The sequence below is a fragment of the Bombus fervidus genome, chromosome 12 (genome assembly GCF_041682495.2).
Source record: "Bombus fervidus isolate BK054 chromosome 12, iyBomFerv1, whole genome shotgun sequence".
Taxonomy (NCBI): Eukaryota; Metazoa; Arthropoda; class Insecta; order Hymenoptera; family Apidae; genus Bombus; species Bombus fervidus.
The window spans coordinates 8,445,030-8,463,557 of NC_091528.1; the positions used below are offsets into that span (position 1 = coordinate 8,445,030).

An 18,528-nucleotide genomic window follows, 5' to 3' on the forward strand; every position below is an offset into this window, starting at 1 on the left:
TATCGCGGAAAGAATGTCACCAGAAACAGGAAATGCGTTGCACGCTATCGATTCGGGTGATTTTAATACTTTAATTGCTTGGAGAAACCAATTTCCACCAGAGTTACCATCAGATCGATATTCATTAACCTAATTCGCTGAAAAATCTTTGAATAAGATTTTTGTTTTTCCACTTTAGGGATGAAGCAAATCTTCTCGTTGTTCGTGCAAATTTTTATAGCTTACTAGTTGCTTGAAATTAACCACTTTTTTCAACCCCGTATTCTCAATTAGTTGAAAAATCTATACGGCGCAACGTGTAGTATTTACAGAGGAAATATTCTGACTTATTGCCTAAATAATTTTTAATTAGCTTGGATTTGTGAGCACAAACAACGTTGTAAGTACAATGCGAATTCGATTTAGCTCAATTAAAATGAATAGCTTTAACCTGGAGCCATTAACATCATTTTCCACGCAATGATTTTATTTCACGACAATTTGTGGTTTGCGAAAATCATTACGTTTATAAAATACATTGACAAATTCACGGAAGAATTTTCAAGTGACGTGGATGCTATTGCGAGCGAACAGTTGGTAATTAAAACGTAATTTAAGTGATCGTGTTGTATTTTGTACACTTTTATCTTTCAATTTCCTATGAATATATAAAAGTCCTACGTATAAATTGTAATATTTAAATATTAGAGTAGGCTCCGCTGGAATGATGCATTGTCTTGCAATGTCTATGTAAGACTTAGCGAAAGGATGACACTGACAGTTGGAAGCTTAACACGCAAGAGGGTTGGTGCGACATAAACAATCCCCGGAACCGCGAGGCACGACGAACGACAGAGAATAATACGATCGCAGCTGCGACCTTGGAGTCAGACAGCAACTAACGGAGACAGCGTGCACGCTGTGGTGTTCTTCTCTTCAAGGTAAAACCAGGTGTACTGTTTCGACACGCAACCACCGAGCGGAAAACGATCAGAAAGTTGCGCGGCGACGATGACGGGTACCTTGAAAATTCCGTCGAACCGTGGAAAAAAGATTCGATGGCAGCCAAGGGGACACGCGAAGGTAATTTCGCAACAGCGATAGGAATCAGTTGGAAAAGAAAAGAAAAAAGAAATTGTGGGCCGACAATCTCGAGCGGGACCGATTGTCGAGATTTCGAGGCTGGTCGGCGTGTTCATGACGGGTATCTGCCAACGATGGAAACATTTGCAGATTGACATCTGCTATATCTGGATTCTTTTAATCTTTTTCTTCTTTTACTTTTTTGAAAGTTGGAGGAAGAGCAATTTTTTGAGGACGGAAACGTGGTGGTTTTCTCGGAGGTTGTCGTGATTTAGGTGGAACCTGGTAGACCTTTGATGCAAATGGTTAATAGCTTGGTAATTAGAAGGTTTGTTTCCCGCAGGGAATAGAGGTACGTCATGAAATCGGGATTATGGTGGAATCACGCGAGTCGATCTCGATTCAGCTTTACTAATTGCCAAGATTTCCTACGTTGGTTGGTTGCTACGTACACTGAGAGATTCAAGTAACTACGAAATAAATCTACAAGACTCGAAGCAATGGATCCTGCGACAAAATAAGATTCTTGAAAACTGAAATATATAAAATATTTAAAAATTCTCTACTTTACGCTCTTGTAACGATTAAACATCGAAATGATCCACCAATGAAGCAACAATTGCTTCCAGTTAATCATCCAATATACAAAGTCTGCGGTGTGCGGTTCTGTTAGCCTGGGGAGCGGAGGAGGTTCTAGAGAAAAGAAAGTTTAGTCGTAGCTACTGATTAACGGTAAGAGCTTGATTGCAGCTGCAACTTTACAGTGACAAAGAGAAATGTCCCGGTTTTACTGCGCGCTTCAAGGTGAACCCCGTTGAACACGCAACGTCGCGTCGCACAGTGCGGCATTCGAACGAGGATTCGGGACAGAAATGAAAATTCGGAGGCCGCGTTCTCACGTTGCGTCGCAACGTTTATCTTCTCCCGCCCTTAACTTGGCAAAGGTAAACACGTTGGGGGATGTTAACGCCGAGAGAAATCAAAGCGGCAAGCGTTAACATTGATAGGATGTCAACATTGGAAAATGTTAAGTTAAGGTTAATATCGGGGCGATGTTAACGTTTGAGAGTGGTTTTTATCTGACATCCTTCGCTCATGGATGTGAGTCGTCTAAGAGGACTTCCTTCGCGCAAGAGAAGAAGTTTGAAGAGGCAAATATTCGGGGGAAGTTAAGGCTAACAGGTAAACGTTGGGAGAGAAACGTGGAAGTAAAAATTAGGGGAAGGTAAACGTTGGAGAGAGGTTGATATTAACGTTGGAGGGAGGTTAAATTTGGGGGCGGTAAAATGTGGGAGGTCGGTGAACGTTGAACCGCGGTGTGGGGGACTGAGAAACGATCAGGTGACTGCGACAAGACTATTCACAGAGGGAATAGAAACGAGTTTTAACTTCTCTCCCGTCGTGTTAAATTTTGATTTAGTACGTCAGAGAATTATCGCTCGTGTTATCATCTTGTAACGGGTAAACTTACGAAGAGATAAGTACTATATTCGCTTCTCGAGAATTAAATATTACTCGCGCACCTGTCTATTGAAATTAAGGAACTAATAAAAAGCAAAGTTGGTCAGCTTGACTGCTGAGAGGCTCGTATTTACCTTCGTTCGAACATAGATATATCAAGCAATTAAATTTCTGTGGCACCGAAACAGTTTTCCTGTAAAGAAATGAAAATCCGTTCACGTTCAATTCGAGCAGAAAATGCTCCTCGAGGTCTGTTTGAAGAGCGCGGTTCTATGCGCCGGATTTTTCAACGATCGTGAAGAGATAGAGGCATCGCGTGAATAAATAGAGGCTGTGAATGAACCTGTTTGAATAAGAATGAAAAAAGAAGGCGCGAAGGAGATGAATGAAGGCGTTGGTTTGAGCCTGAAGATTTTATCTCGCAATAAGGAGCGTGCGTGACCATAATACGAGTCGAAAGCTGCATTAAACTCGTGGTAACGTCAAAGCATATCTAACTTACACGGTGGCCTCAAGGGATATACCTGGACCGGAAATGGAGCGCAACGCTACGAGATTAATACGTATTTTAAGATACTTCTCGCAATAGGCGATGTTTCTTCTTAAAAATAATGTCAGATAGGGGAGTTGATTTCAATACTGGAAAGATCAGTCAGGTAGTTCTGATCCATTAATCGGCGAAATTAATTGACAAAATTTATTTTCACTGATAGTTATAAGTATGCGTAAACTTTTTACTTTAGAGAAAGATCGTGCTTTGATCAAAATAATAATCGATTATTCCTTTTAGCAATCATTTTGAAGATGAAGATGTTTAAGGGAATCGTCATTGAAAGCATTATCTTTTCGACGGTAGTAGTAGTTAATTCTAATTAATCGTTAATCGTACATTCGATTCCCTTTCATCCCGATTTTTGACGATTTTCCTAACGAACAAATAAATAAACTGTTGAAGCGCTTTTAGAAGTGGAATTTGCCGATGTGTCGCGAGTTTCGATATATCGAAACAATGTCAGCAATGCGAAATTGTTAATTTATAAACAGTTAAAATCCAACACTTAGGACGATGAAATAATTCCAACAGATAATGCTACTGGAAACAATTTAAGCGAAACGAAGCGTTGCTTTCTCAATAGGAAAAGTAATTTAGCCTAACGAAAGCTACGAGTCTCAAATGGAGAGAACCGATAATTCAGAGTATATCCGTGCCAAAGTTGACTTTTAAACCCGGAGAAAGGCTCGAAGTTGAGAGGAGTTTCTTGTTTCAAGTCGGCGACATTGTTCCGTGCTCGTTTCCCGTGAATTCCAGAAGATTCGGAGGAGAGAGGGGATTCGAAGAAATCTAGGTCTTACCTCGCTCGTTTCGGAAAGTTACAATGCTTTTCGTAATTGGAGACGCTTAAGCGAAGCTTTTTGGTGGGATCGTTTTCGCGTTTCGGGTATAACGAATCGACGCAGGCATGGCTAAATTGGAATTAGGTAAACAGTGAAGTATAACGGCATTTAATCATCGAATGGCGGGCTGAAGCTATTCATTGCGAAGTTACGGCTATGAGAAATGTTGTACCTAGTTGTAAGTAATGTTTTTGGCGAGGCAAGATCATTCGTATCACTAAACATTAATAACCGCTATAGTTCAAGATGGAAGCCACTTGCTGGCTAGTTCAAATGGCTGAGGACCAAGCATATCTCGCGTTTAATTTATTTTATTATTGTGGAAGACCCAGTGGCAGCGAGATGCAGTAAAATCGTTCGAACGTCCAAAGTTTATGTGCTTGGACCGTTAAAACGAGTGAATTGATAGAATTCTCGGAAAATAAGCATGTGAAATCACTGTCACGACCCTATAAATTATACTCTAGCTGTGACTCAGTCTTTACTGTTGGATATTGTACCTATTGTTCGTATATCTTACGCTTACATTCTTACATAAACATATTCAGACACTTCATAGAAATGGCTTTACACACGTACGAATATTTAATCGCCGGTACGATTTTGACTTTTTCATGTTTTGGATAAATACGTTGTTAGTAGGTTTAAAATATTAAATGTTTACTTACAAATTTTTACTGCTTCCCTTCTCCTATAAATTCTAGTTATTGCTAGGATCTTCATTCTTTGTATGTCCTCGCCCTCTTTCTTTTACAATTAGCGATAGAATTCATTTTTCAGTGTTTCCCTTTCTACGATCAAGAGTTTTCTACATATTACATTCTTTTTATATTATTTCTACATATTTGCACTTTTATAATATCGCTGATCCTCAGAGATTCCTTTGCCAGGTGTTTGCGTTTCTCCTATTGTTGCAATTCTGTTTTAGAAGATTTCTTCGTTGCTGAAGTTGCCCGCCATAATGGCCCATAATAGAATTGTTTTATTCGATGTAAGAATTTTTCCAAATTACATTTATACAACATTTTCCGAGAAAGCTATGCAGGCCACTTTACAGTACAAAGATTAATTCAGAGTTGCAAATATATTAACTGACGATTACTTACGCAGATAATTGAAAAATTAGTGTTGTACCAATTACTGTATCGCAGCGAATTACAGCAGATATCAGCGGATCATACGCACAAGGTCTCCGGATAACAGACGCGCAAGTGTAACTTGACGACGATGCGTGATATTTCAATTACGAGTTATCCTAAAATTCGAGAACAAGAACGACAATAATTTACTGCTAAACGGAACGTGCTAGTTTCCTATCGAGCCACATTATGGTTGTTTTCAGAGAGGCCTTCGCGTGTTCGCACGCACTCGTCGATTTCTAAACAGCAAAAGCGTTCCGTTCGGTCTGCGATTAACAAGAAATTGCGAAAGAGTATTTGCTGGGTCAAAGCAATTTTATCGACTGAACACGATTCGTCGCGTACACAAGAGGAAAGTCTCGAAATACGAATTGAAAAAATCAACGAAACTCTAAGCAGCAGTAAAAGAGAAAATGTAAAAGTAGGAGGTCGAGCTCTGTGACTTTTCTATCTCACTTTTTTCGAATTAAAGAAAGAAAAAAGAAAGAAAAGAGGGAGAGAGAAAAAAAGCACCGCATAATAAAATCCATTAGAGAACGCGAGAACAATTGAATCATTAATTATTCAAAACGCTGTTGAATTAGTGTCGAGGTTCGTAGTTTTGAATTCATAAAGAATTTGCGACTCTTTGCAGAGAATAGGTGCGAAAACGCGAATCGCGTTTGAACGACGCACATGCAAATGTGATTTTGCGTTGGCCCTTGGGAACTCGTTCAACGTATTAGCGTGCTAAAATAGGATGGATAGGGTGCGGCATGCGGAGACGTGAAAAACTTGTAATTCATTAGCCATTCTTCCCTGCAAATTGGCTGCGGATGATTAAAACGAATATTCAACGCACACTGCAGTGATCCACGAAATACGATTAAATAACAGAGGGGAAAAGAAAGGAAATTATATAACAGAACAATGTTTAACCTTCGAGCAAAATGTCTGTTTGATTTTCTTGAAAACTCGAGATTTATCCGGACACAGATGTTCGAATATTGACAAGAATCACTGTGGATACTGGAAATTAAATTATTAAATAAAATACAGCGAATCGTTATTGAAGTTACACTATTTGTCGCAGAAAATGTTTTTATTCTAATAATGTTTTCTTTATTTTTCTGTGTCATTTTATACGTCATTTAAATAATTAAATGGACGCATCATGTGCGTCAATAACGCAAATGTTATTACGTAAATGTAATAGTGTAAACACGTTGCTCAATAGCGTAAACGCGTATCGATCTCACGATATGGACGACGATCCTCAATCGTGATTTCCTCGAATTAACTGTGAATTAACGGCGAATTAACGGTACAGAGTTTGTCAAACGGAGATGCACGTGCGACGTACTATAATGAATCATATTGAAGCAGGGACCCATGCAAATATGTACACGACAGCAATTTACTACATTTTAGACATGTAAATTCCTTGAACCCACCCAACAATAGCGTGCAAACGCCGCAAGGTAAAGTTGCGCCGATGAAAAGAGAGCGCGGCCAGCTACGACTCGGGGTTGAAAGGGGAGAGGCGAAGAAAAAAAGCGGTAGTCCATTATGTGGATCTATTTGTATTACGAAATCACTCTGTCAACACGGCGACCGAGGAATCGATGTCAGGGTTGCCTGGTCGCAGTAAACGTCGACAAAATTCACCGTGTTTTTAACGCGATTTCGATCGCGGCTCCGACGTGGCGAGGAAATTCAGTCCCTTGAATAAAGCAAGGATATTGAGAACTTTGAAAGGATCAAAAGAATATGAAATGAAAGGAACGTCGCTACCATTCTTTCTGTCTAAAGAAATTTCCTTTTATCCGTTTTTTTGAATTTCATAAAGATTGTGTACAATCCACATACAATATACTGATTATCAAAATTTATTGATTTATTGATTCATCAAGGCTCGACCAATGAAATAATATGTAAGGTGTGCAAACAAAATAGGTGTATATATTGTTTTGTCAAGGTAAAAGATATTATTAGAATAATGGATAGCTCGTAGAAAATCATTACACTAGTCAGGGAGATGTATAAAAAGGATTTTCGCGATTCAAAAGAGGATAGTTTATTGTAATACAAAAAATGCTCCAATTTCTTCAAATTTCGTAGAGTTACACAACCCAGAAGTAGAAGTAACGACGTGAAGGACATATTGCACAAATTTGTGAAATTTTCTTTCACAGCTGCAGCTTCGAAAAAATGAACTTCGATAATACGAATTTGTTGAAAAAGTTCTATATCAAATTTGACGTCACGGGAATCTGATTCTTCGTGGATTAATAAAAATCTATCAAAAATGATCAATTTTCACAGAGTAACGATTCTGTAAAATAATTTAACGAACTCTGAAAATATCCTCAAAAATTCATTCCACTTTAGTGAAGAACATCCACATTCTTAAAACATAATTAAATAACAAATACTGAAAGTGCACCATAAAGTCAAAAAATCCGACGAACTCTTTGCAAAGGCATCCAGATATTTTAAAAGGAATTAAGCAATTTCTGCAAACCCTTCTTGCCAAGTAATTCACAAAATACCCAGATCTACGCTTTTACAGCTAAAACGTCTAACAAACGTTTGACAAAGTACATCTAGGTCCTCTTCAGAATTTTTTTCTTGCGTTAACACGTGGGCAGATGGTCGTGACACGGCGAACAGCTATTTCATTAAACGGAATTACACGTATCCTCTTTCCAACCCTCGATAAACAAAAAATGGCGGTGGCGAGACGGTGTGGCGCTGGTCTGTTACCCAGGAAAAGGAGGTTGATTTGTTTTCCTCTCTTGCTATATGCAGGCGGACGGACGTTTCGTAGCGGGAAAAGGGAAAAGAGAACGAAAGACAGTTCCGAGTGGCGCGAGGGAAATTCTCATTACGCGTTCGAAATGGTTGGAAATGTTCCAAACGAAACTACCCTGAACTTGTCCCAGCTCTAACGACGCCGATACAGGCCACTATCTGTATCTCTTCTCTCCGAATGGAGGCTTGCAATTGCTAGCAGGAAATTTTTCCAGACATCGAACCAGCCTGGTCGATACACGTTACACATACGCCCGGAATTTCCGACAAATTAAACACAGTCTTTCATGATTTCCGGGTTAACGCGGCTACGCTGTTTCCTCCAACTACCGTCTGTTTCTCATGGCCAATTATCGGAGACGTTCCGCTGACGTTTCGCTGGTAAATGCCGCCATCCATTTCGACTTTGCGCGCTTGAAAAACGTGCTGCTTATTCCGCACTGTTTTCGAAAGTTTTGACTTTGATAGTCAGACGTAAATTGGAAAGAGTTAGCAGCAGTAGTGTATCAAGGTTGCTACGAAATTTCATTCCTTGAGACGTCAACGATGCAACCAAACACAGATAACATTGGAAAAATATGATAAATGAAGTTCTCTCATTTTCTGGCTTCTTTATTGCTCAGTAGATGTATTCTAATGTTAGAAGGTTAAAGAATATAGATTTGCTTCTTGATTAAAGTCTTACAGAAAAGTAAACGATCGATCTTTCACGATTCGTAAAAAATGAATAATATTAGCTCGATTGTTGTGTTAATTTAACTTAACTCCTATCAATCTGCATTGTTGGGGTTATTAACGTTATTTGGGTGTTCAACGAATGATGACGAAAGCGCGTATCTAATTCCAAAACTAAATGCAAGGATAATTTGCAATTTTGATTTAATTTATAATTCAGAAATTTAAAAAATTTGAAGATATAGAGCTTGTCAATAAAACTGTAGCTCTACCAGATTAAAAAGTTACAAGCGTAACATTATTACTGTGTATTGTCTTTTAAAACTCGATTTAAAAACTTTGTTCGACGTAATTCCGACGATCGTGAAGTAATCATTCGAAGAAATCGTCGTCGTTCGACTTATGCGTAAAGTCGAAATTAAAATGCATTCTGTCGAAATTAAGAAAATGTCCGGATACGTTTAAACGTTATCGTAGCTCGGTTCCATTAAGAAGAACGAGGTCTTACTACGATAATCGAAGTCGACGGCCACCAAGGGTGACGTGTGTGCCTCTTCCAATTCCGAAAATGACCGGTGGCGAAAGTGTTCCGCGATAAATTGTAGAAATCCTAAGATTATGGCAATGGTCGATACGGAACAGAGGTCAGACTTGGCGAGTGAAGTGTGTCAGTGTTAGGTCAGACGTTGCCAATCGATACGAAAACTGACGAACCGCAACGCGATACACAATGGGAAACTCCGTTACCCTTGTGCATATGAGAACTATAACGTAAACGGACTGCACTTTGTTTTGTTAACCTCCAACTGCCGTGTCAGTTCATGCAACGCGTAAAATATACTAGTAGGCGTAAGTTTCCCCAGTTTGTGGATAGTTGAACAAGTTGCAGGTGTTGGACACTTCCATGGAGGGATGGTCCTTGCCCGGAAATTTTCGAGTCCTTATCGCGTTGCAAACGGAGGAAAGTTTTGGTAGCTGTGACGATCCTACTATGGAAGTTTCGATATTCTTATCTGCTTTTGGAAATTCTAATTCCTTTAATACTTTGAATGTTCAGTCGGTATATTTTGTAGACAGTTTAAAATAGAATAATAAAATTAATAATATGCCAATAGAATGGTAGAAATAATAATATAATACATATCAATACATATATAGCGAATGTGTATAGAGTTTTCTAAAATTTAATGTTTCAAAAATTTACAACATACATAGAATATGCAAAGATGTATAAAGTATCCAAAATAGAGCGTTTAATGTAATATTTGATAGATGAATCAAATTTCTGTGTACATCTATTATTTAGTTATCCTGAAATATTTCCTATATAATCCTGTGACCTTATTTTGTCAAATTTAAAAGTAGGGAAAGACGCGAAACGATATTTTCGTGTTCACGTTATCATTATACCTGAAACATTTCTTTTAGTATTATCAGAAAGAACCGAGATATTCCAGATGATAAAGTTAAGTGGATCACCCTGTATAACAGGAAACATACCAAGTGTTAATTTCTAATTAGGAGAAATTTGACCATCTAATCCTTTAAGTACGCGCATATTTTCGTAAATTCCACGAATTCCATGTGTCTGCATTCCGTCGACGATTATTATTAGGAAAGGTGCATTACGGACGATATTAGCAAGCAAAGCAACGGTCGTGGCTTCCAAAAAGTAGATTTAGAAAAAGTAGGAGGCCAGTCGAACGTTTGGTGGGGACATAGAGAGAGATATTAACGTCGTTAAAAAAAAAGAAGGTTTGGGCGCCGAGGAATACGTGGGATGCGTTTTGTTCTAGCTCTATAGACGATTCCAGAATCGCATTTCCTTTTAATGGAACTTCTCGGAAATATGTAGGTATAGAAAATACTTAAGATGACGTCGGTATTTATAACCATGGATAAAAAAGCTGCTCGACTATTTCGATCATATTCCTCTCTTTTTACAAGAGTAATCCAAGGGTATAAAACGAGAATCGTTTTGTACCTTGATAGCTTGGTATTCGAAGGCTAGCAATTTCGAAGGACACTTCGGACTACGCCTCTTCTCCTTTCTTTGATGAAAATCGAACTTTGAGAACTACGTGCGAAGAATTCACTGGGTGATATCACTTGTATCTACTTTGGAAGATATAGCTCGGGCGGATACCTAAATTATTCTATTTCAAGTATCAAAGGAATTTTGTTCACTTTGTTCGTGGAAATAAAATTTCCTTTCTCCTACGGTAGTCCACGAAAGTGTTTCGACACTTATACTCTTATCGTATAAAATATTTTTAAATTTCTCTGGCATCGTTCTAGATACATTTTCAGATTGCTTTGCAGCATAATCATGATAGTGGTTTCTGATCACAGTACCAATAAAGTTTCAAAATGTTTTATGCAAAAGTCTTCTACGATAGACGTACAAATGCTCTCGTAAGCTACTGTGTGTCTTTCTGTGATAATTGTTACATCGGTTGAAGCGACAGGAAATATTCTTTTTGGAAAAAATATTTTTAGTATCTCTTAATGGTCGATCGAGTTCAACGTGCGCTATTCATCTAATGGAACTATCCTCTATATTTCGCAGCCCACTAACATGTGGTTCACCTACAATGATGGAATCTTGGGGTCCCGGGAGGACTGGCACACCCCCGCCTGCTCTTCCACCCCCGCCAACAGGGAGCAACAATGGTGGTGCAACGTCTGCAGCAACCGCAAACGTTGCACAGCCCAGCACAACCGCGCCGATTGCCAGTCCCGAAGGGGTCAGCGATGTAAGTAAAAAAAAAAAAAAAAAGAAAAAAAGAATCCTTAGGAATACCCGAAAAAACCAAAAAAGAAACGCAGAGTTTCTTACTTGAAATTCTTAAAGTCACTGTTTTTTTTTCTATTTACGACAGTAACAGAGTTTCATGCATATACGTACATTAATATATACGAGAATAAGATATTGTTGGAATGAGAGAAGAACAATATCTAGGAAACGAAGTCAAAAACACGACAGATTCCAAGGCACGTGTAAAAGCGAAACGCTTGCCGCCTTATGCAACACGAAATGCAAGGTATAGCACCATGCAAAGGTCGGCCTAATAAGCGCATACCTTGCCAGGAAGGTCGCGAACGGTCCGGCTCCTTTGGATGAAGCTTCGTAGGTTTGAAGAACAGCCAGTAATAGTAGCAGATTCATATCTCTTTTAGCTGCGATAATTCACGTTTAAAGAGTGAAATTACCCTCCAGAATTCGTCCCCTTAAAGGTAGCTCGCAAACGGTTACATATGGAAAATAATTTTGTTAACGAAAATCAAATGCTTTTTAACACGTTAGAAGAAAATGGAGTGAACAAAATGTATAAAAAAATCATGTCGGCCTAACATTCGCCTAAACCTCCATCTAACTCTCCGCCTAAACCTTCACCCAAACTTCCATCTGAACCTTCACCTAAATCCTTATCCTGAGTCTGATTGAGGGGATCCAGCTGAAGATGTCTGAGTGAAGGAGTCTCAACAATATTAACAAAACTTTTTTCTATCTGTAACTGTTCCCGAGTTAGCTCTTAAGGGTCCGGACTTTGGACGGTTATTTCATCCCTTGAATTCGAGTTGCCGCAAATAAAAAATGATACGTATCTACTATTTTTGGCTGTTCTTCAAGTCTATAAAGTTTCATCGAAATTGTTGCCAGGCCATTCACGCCACCCCTTCCCCTACCCTTGTAAGTCATACAATTGGTGCGCGTGTAGTGTCATTCGAAGCATCAGGGACGAAACCACCCATCGCGCCTACTCCTTCCATCCATTTCAATTTCACAAGCATCCCCCGAATGGTCGGAGGTAATGGACGTTGGTCGCGCCATCGAACCGAGTTAACTGAATCACCGGAACATATCGGGAATATTGTCCATTCCCACGAGCATCCTCGAATTTTAGAGACTCGTTAACGACACTCCTTCCGCATTATTTTTACATCTCATCGTCCTTAAATCATCCCCTTAATTTAAATATTCCAATTTGTCTTAACACTTTGTTCCAAGTAGATCGAGCTTCGTGAATTTTATAATTTAAAAGTAAACTGCAGTTTTTGATGACACACAGTAGAAGAACGACAGGGAAATTGCTAGGAAAGACATTTCTAGGAAACTCATGTAACGTGCATAGTTAAATCTAAACGCTCGATGGTAAAACCTGCGATATTTTGTTTTATTTATGAATTGTAATTCAGTCCCTGAGCTTTCCAACTTCCAGTACATTACTTTTGTACTTCATTACCCTTGCATCGTTTTCTCCTTCAATTTTTGTTAACGCTAGCTTACACTGATCGTGATTATTTGTATTTTGTAATTTAAGGGTAAGTTGCTACGTAGTATCGTAACTCTTAAACGATCCTTCTTCTCGATCGTTATTAAGTCGATCGAGTTTTATGCAAAAAGCAAATTCCTAAGGAAAATAACGCTTAAAGTAATAGTTTCTTTTGTGGTGAAGTAGAAGAACTCCATAATAATGAATTTTCTAGGAAAGCGATATAATATGCATATCCATTTCTGATAAAACACAAGATATATTGTTTCGTGCGTGGATAAAAATCCAATCCCTGATTTCATCAACATCCCCTATGTATTACTTTTACATTTCGTTATTTCTACACCATCTTCTTCTTCAATCTTCGTTAACTTTAAGTCGATCGACATTTATACATTTCGTAATTTCAAACTAGATTCCTATGTCAAACAGTTTTCTCGGTGACAAACTACAAAAACTTCATGACGAAGGAATTCCTAAAAAAATATTATGATATTCATGTTTATATCCATCACAGGCAGAGCTCGCTGCATTTTGTTTCGTGTACAGATTGAAAGAATCCGCATCATTTATAACAATGTTCCGGCATCGCTTCCCCCAATATCTTCCGCCATCGTGAACGAGCCTTAGCCTTAAACCATGCCCTCAACCCCGAAGTGCCCTCAGCCCCAGCCCCTCGCCGAACCCTGGGTAAATTCAGCCTGATCGCGTGCACCCGCTTCAAAACACGTCCGGTATCGATCGTGTCGCAGGAGTGTACGCGATGCTAACGATATTCCAGCCGGCTGTCACGTGAAACGGAAGTCCGAGTCAAGGGTACATAGCTTGGACTCGGTAGTAGCTGCACAAGATTCAGACTTGCAATACAACGTTATTCGTATTTTCAGCTCTTGCAGGAGTACGCAACATCATATGCAATAGTATAGCAAGATAAGGTTATTTGAGTCAGTTAATTAATTACCAGTTAAGTCGTTGGAGCCAAGTTCCGACATCTTAAAACTCAATTTTGGTTTCTAGCACAGATAAAGTCAAACTTGTGCAGTATGAAATATCATAGCATTTAACGTAATAACGGAATTATATCCTCAAATGTCCTTAAATTGTTAATTATCTCCACTATGAAGGCACTTAACGAATATAATTTGTTTCATTAACTCAGAAGTTATAGACTTAGAACATTAAATATACAATTTTGTACGGACTGTTATTGGTATTTTCAGGTGTCCCAAAAATCCGGAATTTGGGAGGGGGCGAACTTTTCGTCGGCTGGAGGCGCCGAGGGACCTTCTCGAAGCGTGTCGCACGCAGCCAGTTTGGACGCGATCTCGAGGAGGGCGGTGAAACCGGAAACGACGAGGGCGCCGTGTCGCAGCCTCACCTGCAGCGTTTGTAAGTAACCACACGTCCGATTTCCTCCGGTTGCTCGTTCGTTCCTTCTGTTTTTCGTATCTTTTTTTTTTCTCGGTATTTCGTGGGTTGCCTCTTGACGTATTAGCTCGAGCTTTTTCTGTGGAACGGCGGCTTCCTTTTCTCGACAGCCGATCAGAATATTTCTTTAGGTGTTGCATTCGCTCCATAGTGTTACCCTATCGTTCTGCGAACGGAAGAGAAGCGACACCGACTTTGCTTTCCAACCACGATCTCGACGCTCGTTGTAATATTGAACGTGTAGATCGTGCGACGAAAGTCTCGACGAATCGTCGAGAGCGTACAGTTATTCATGAAAATATTCGAACACTCACAGAATTCTTTTATGAATATATTATACGTGTTTTATATGAAACATTCTTGTATACGTATATGTCACCTTTATTAATATACACGACGATGATAGACAAAGCTAAGTTCCCATGGATGCACGTAAGTGTAAATGCAGAATATTTACATTCTGCATTGTAAGATTTAACTATCATAATCGTATTGGTGAATTTTGAAATAAGTATAGAAGTTACAAGTTATTTCCTGCAAGTATATATTTCGCAGAGATCATCAAAGTATTTAAACGATCAATTATCGATTATATTAGTAGGTGTACTACAGATATTTATGTCAATTCATATTTCTATGAATAATATTCAAGAAATAGAATCGCAGCTAATATTTATTTTACCCACTAGATATTATTAAAAATATTGTACCTCGAATATCGAACATATTTTCGCGGATTATATACGTTTTATGTATTCGTTCTGTATATTTAAAAATTTTGTTATTTCTCATAAATACGAAAATCCCGCAAAAATATTTATTGAAAAGCCTCAATATTCAATGGGATATTCAATATTCATGCTTAACACTTGTTATATGTTTAAAATGACCACGTACGCTGTATACTTATTTTTTTATTAAATTGCAATAATAATCATCTTTCTAATAAATATCTTGTAATTTCTATGCATGTTTTCAGATTGGTTTCAAATATTACCAATACGAACATGATAGTCTTATCTCATTACGGTGCTAATAAAATTTCAAAACGTCTCATGTAACACATACAACATGAACATGAAAATTTTCTGTGATAAAAGTGTTCCGATACCTTCGTGAACTACTGTCCATTATTTCGGCTCGTCTTTTCGCTTTGGCAACAGATCAAAGTTTCCACCGAGCCTGTCTATGGTTTAAACGCCTCGAATGCGGATGTACGCGTAGCTATTGCGGCGAAATTGCAATTAACGATGTAGAACATAATACTGCCGCATGCGATGTTTCGTGTCGCGAATGTTGACAGATAGTGGCCGCGCGTGTCTCTCCGTTTGCGAGCCGAAGCTTTCACGTGACGGAATTATCGCTCCCGTTCGTCACGATGCTTCCTTACAAGAATTTATAGTCCCTACATTATCCGTGCTTCATAATTGATTATGTGTGGACAAAATAATATTAAATGTGAAATTTCAAACTTTATGACATAAGTAGGCCATAAGTATTCATCCAATTAACACTACATTAACTTACAGGTAAATTGATGAACATACAGCATATACATGTAATGACTTCAAAAAGTATTTGCATATAGTTTCATTTGCCAATGATGCTTTTTTTTTTTACTCCTTTCTATGTTCCATTTTCATAATGTCGAATTTGTGTAGTCATGTGAAAGCGCTACTAAAGGATACAAAATTTAATATTTTTGATGCACGAATATAATTTTTGAAGCCATTATATGTTCATAAAATTAAAATCAAAAGCACAGAAGTTACTCTTTATCGATATAGAAGATGGTAACATTTCTATGAATTCGTAATTGTTATACAAGAACAAAAAATTGACCGAGACATGATAATATGTTGAAAAACTCGAGCGTGGTAAATGGACAAATACTTATGCGACAGTAAGTCAATATTATAACGAGATATCTTAAAATTTAGCGGTGGAAGTTTTATAATCAATGGAAGTAGATTCAGGCCCCCATAATCAAATCAGACAATATTACCAATAAATTCTCTATTATATATATAGTTCGCTTTAAATCGCCCTTAAATTGTAATAAAAAACGAAAGAAAGGTTGTATCGACGCCACTTCGCTATCTGTCAACGATCGAGAAAAGCTCGGAAGTCGAAAGATCCGCGGCCGAGTAGTGCCTCGGTAAAACGACGCGAGTTGGCGCCTGTTGACCGAGTGCAACCCCCTGTTACTACCCCCGGAGTGAAGATCGGAGGAAGAGCCGCGTGTTCGTCGTCGATCATTTCCCGTTTTTTCTCCAAATTTCCTCGCGTGTGGCCCTCCTTTTCCGGATCAGGCCATCGAAACTATAAGTAAAACCCTCGATTACGAAACAAAATAGGAAAACTATAAAATCCAAAAGTCAAACCACAGTGAACGTATTTTAGTAGCGGGCCGAGGGAGCGAACACGTCACCCTCGAACGACGGCCAGCGACAGTCGATAATCTCACGGAAGGTAAAACAGGATGGTGCAGCCTGTCTGCTACCCCTTTGGTTTTTTCTTTTTAACCGACCGAGCGCCGGACGAGTTTGCACCCCTTTTACAACTTACCAAGCGCTTGCGGCTTTTTCTTTTTTTGGTCATGAGCTTTTTCCAGAGATAACGTAACCGTTGTCCGATTGAGCTTTCATAGGCCTATTTTTTATACTGCCTCTACCATCTATATACCATTCAATTACTCGTTTACATTCTCTCTGTTATATATATATACATATATATATACGTCTCGTATACCCGTGAAGCTCTCTCTTTCTCTAACAAACGCGTCGCCTTCCTATCCTATCCTTCGTCCTGCTTCTTTCCTCCTCTCCTGTCTCTCTGTTTCTTTCTTTTTCTTTCGTATCTTTCTGCCGTTACTATTTACAAGACGAGCACCGTAGCATCGCTCGGTCAGCCATTTTGTACTCCCGCGTCCCGGAATGTAGTCCACCCTGGTCTGGAACAAGCTTCTCTCTAACGTGAAAGTAATCATTCTCGCGGAGGATCACGCGCGTGGTTCCATGGAGACGCGTAAGTCTTTCGTTACGAGCTCCACCGAAACCGTACGAGTACGAAAAGTGGCGAGGCGTCGTCATCGGCGGTCGGGGGTGAACCTAGAAATACTTTTGGTCCAGATAAATCCCTGTGTCGAGAACGGGACTGTCGGGAGAATCTATCGAGTACGCAAGGCTGACCGAAGCATGGGAGACGAACATTGTTAGTTTAACGCTTACTTGTTCGCGATGGAGCAAGACAATTGGCTGAATTATTTTCTCTACACACGGCTTCACATCCCTTTTCGTTTCTTCTCATTCACTACAAAATAATCGTTTAATCTCTTTCGGGCGAGAGTTTCCCTACATATTTATGGAAACGGTACAGGAGAGCATATCCGAAAATAAACAACAAATCACCACGATATTCATTGTAAAAATCATCAACAGAATACGATACCCATACTTCCCTTGTCTTCTGTGTATATCTATATTACATATATATATACAAATGTTATAAATAAATATACATAATATTTGAGCGTAGCAATTATCGCATTGTCATCTTTAAAAATAATTACACGGTCTTTTACAAACATTTAAACGATCTTTTTTTCACAGGTATGCAGCTTCTAGTGCGAATTGACTAACCCGTTAACGAACACACTATCTTAACGCTTTTAGATCGAGATATAGGCTCGGTTCTATCGTTGGTTGGTTTTTTCATCTTTTCTTTTTTCTTTTCCTACCTACACAGTACTCATGGTGGCTCATCCAAGCAGTCGAATAATTATCGTAGAAGACTTTAATGCATGTATCGAGTGTTATATAAAACAGTTTCAGATTTCATTAGCATTGCAACGAGACACGGCTATCGTTAATCATATTGGTACGATTTGGAATCAAAGATGGTCCTTCTGAATATTCAGGTATATTAATAATTATGAATAATTGATTGTTTAAATAATTCCGTGATCCCTACGAAGTTATGTACTTGCAGTGTATATCTAACAGTTTTCATGTACATCCTCAGATTTGTTTCAAAGTTTACCGATATAATCATGATAATCGTGTCTCATTACAGTACAAATGAAACTTGATAATGTTTCGTATAAAACGAATACTATCATGAGCCACTGTGAACTCAACATTGGCCATCATTTTCTTCTTTTAGTCCACATCTTGTATTGAACCATTTGTTGGAATCGTTATTTTTGTAAAATAGTCGTCGAATTTCGAAATTATCTCTGTGTGCATCCGTACATCACGTATTTTTACATTTTACAATTAGATTTAGTGCGTGTGGTT

General features: G+C 38.7%; 1 protein-coding gene across 13 annotated transcripts in view; it reads left to right on the forward strand.

Moving 5' to 3' along the window:
- Sei (potassium voltage-gated channel seizure) overlaps positions 1 to 18,528 on the forward strand; it is a 145,568-nt gene that overhangs the window by 54,795 nt on the left and 72,245 nt on the right. For 11 of the 13 annotated variants that reach the window (XM_072014197.1, XM_072014185.1, XM_072014187.1 and 8 more), the window contains 3 exons: positions 11,095 to 11,281; positions 14,023 to 14,191; positions 16,634 to 16,702. In XM_072014197.1, coding sequence (XP_071870298.1) covers positions 11,095 to 11,281; positions 14,023 to 14,191; positions 16,634 to 16,702 — 425 coding nt within the window. The remainder of the gene's footprint in view (positions 1 to 11,094; positions 11,282 to 14,022; positions 14,192 to 16,633; positions 16,703 to 18,528) is intronic. The other 2 variants (XM_072014186.1, XM_072014189.1) reach the window with 2 other exon arrangements.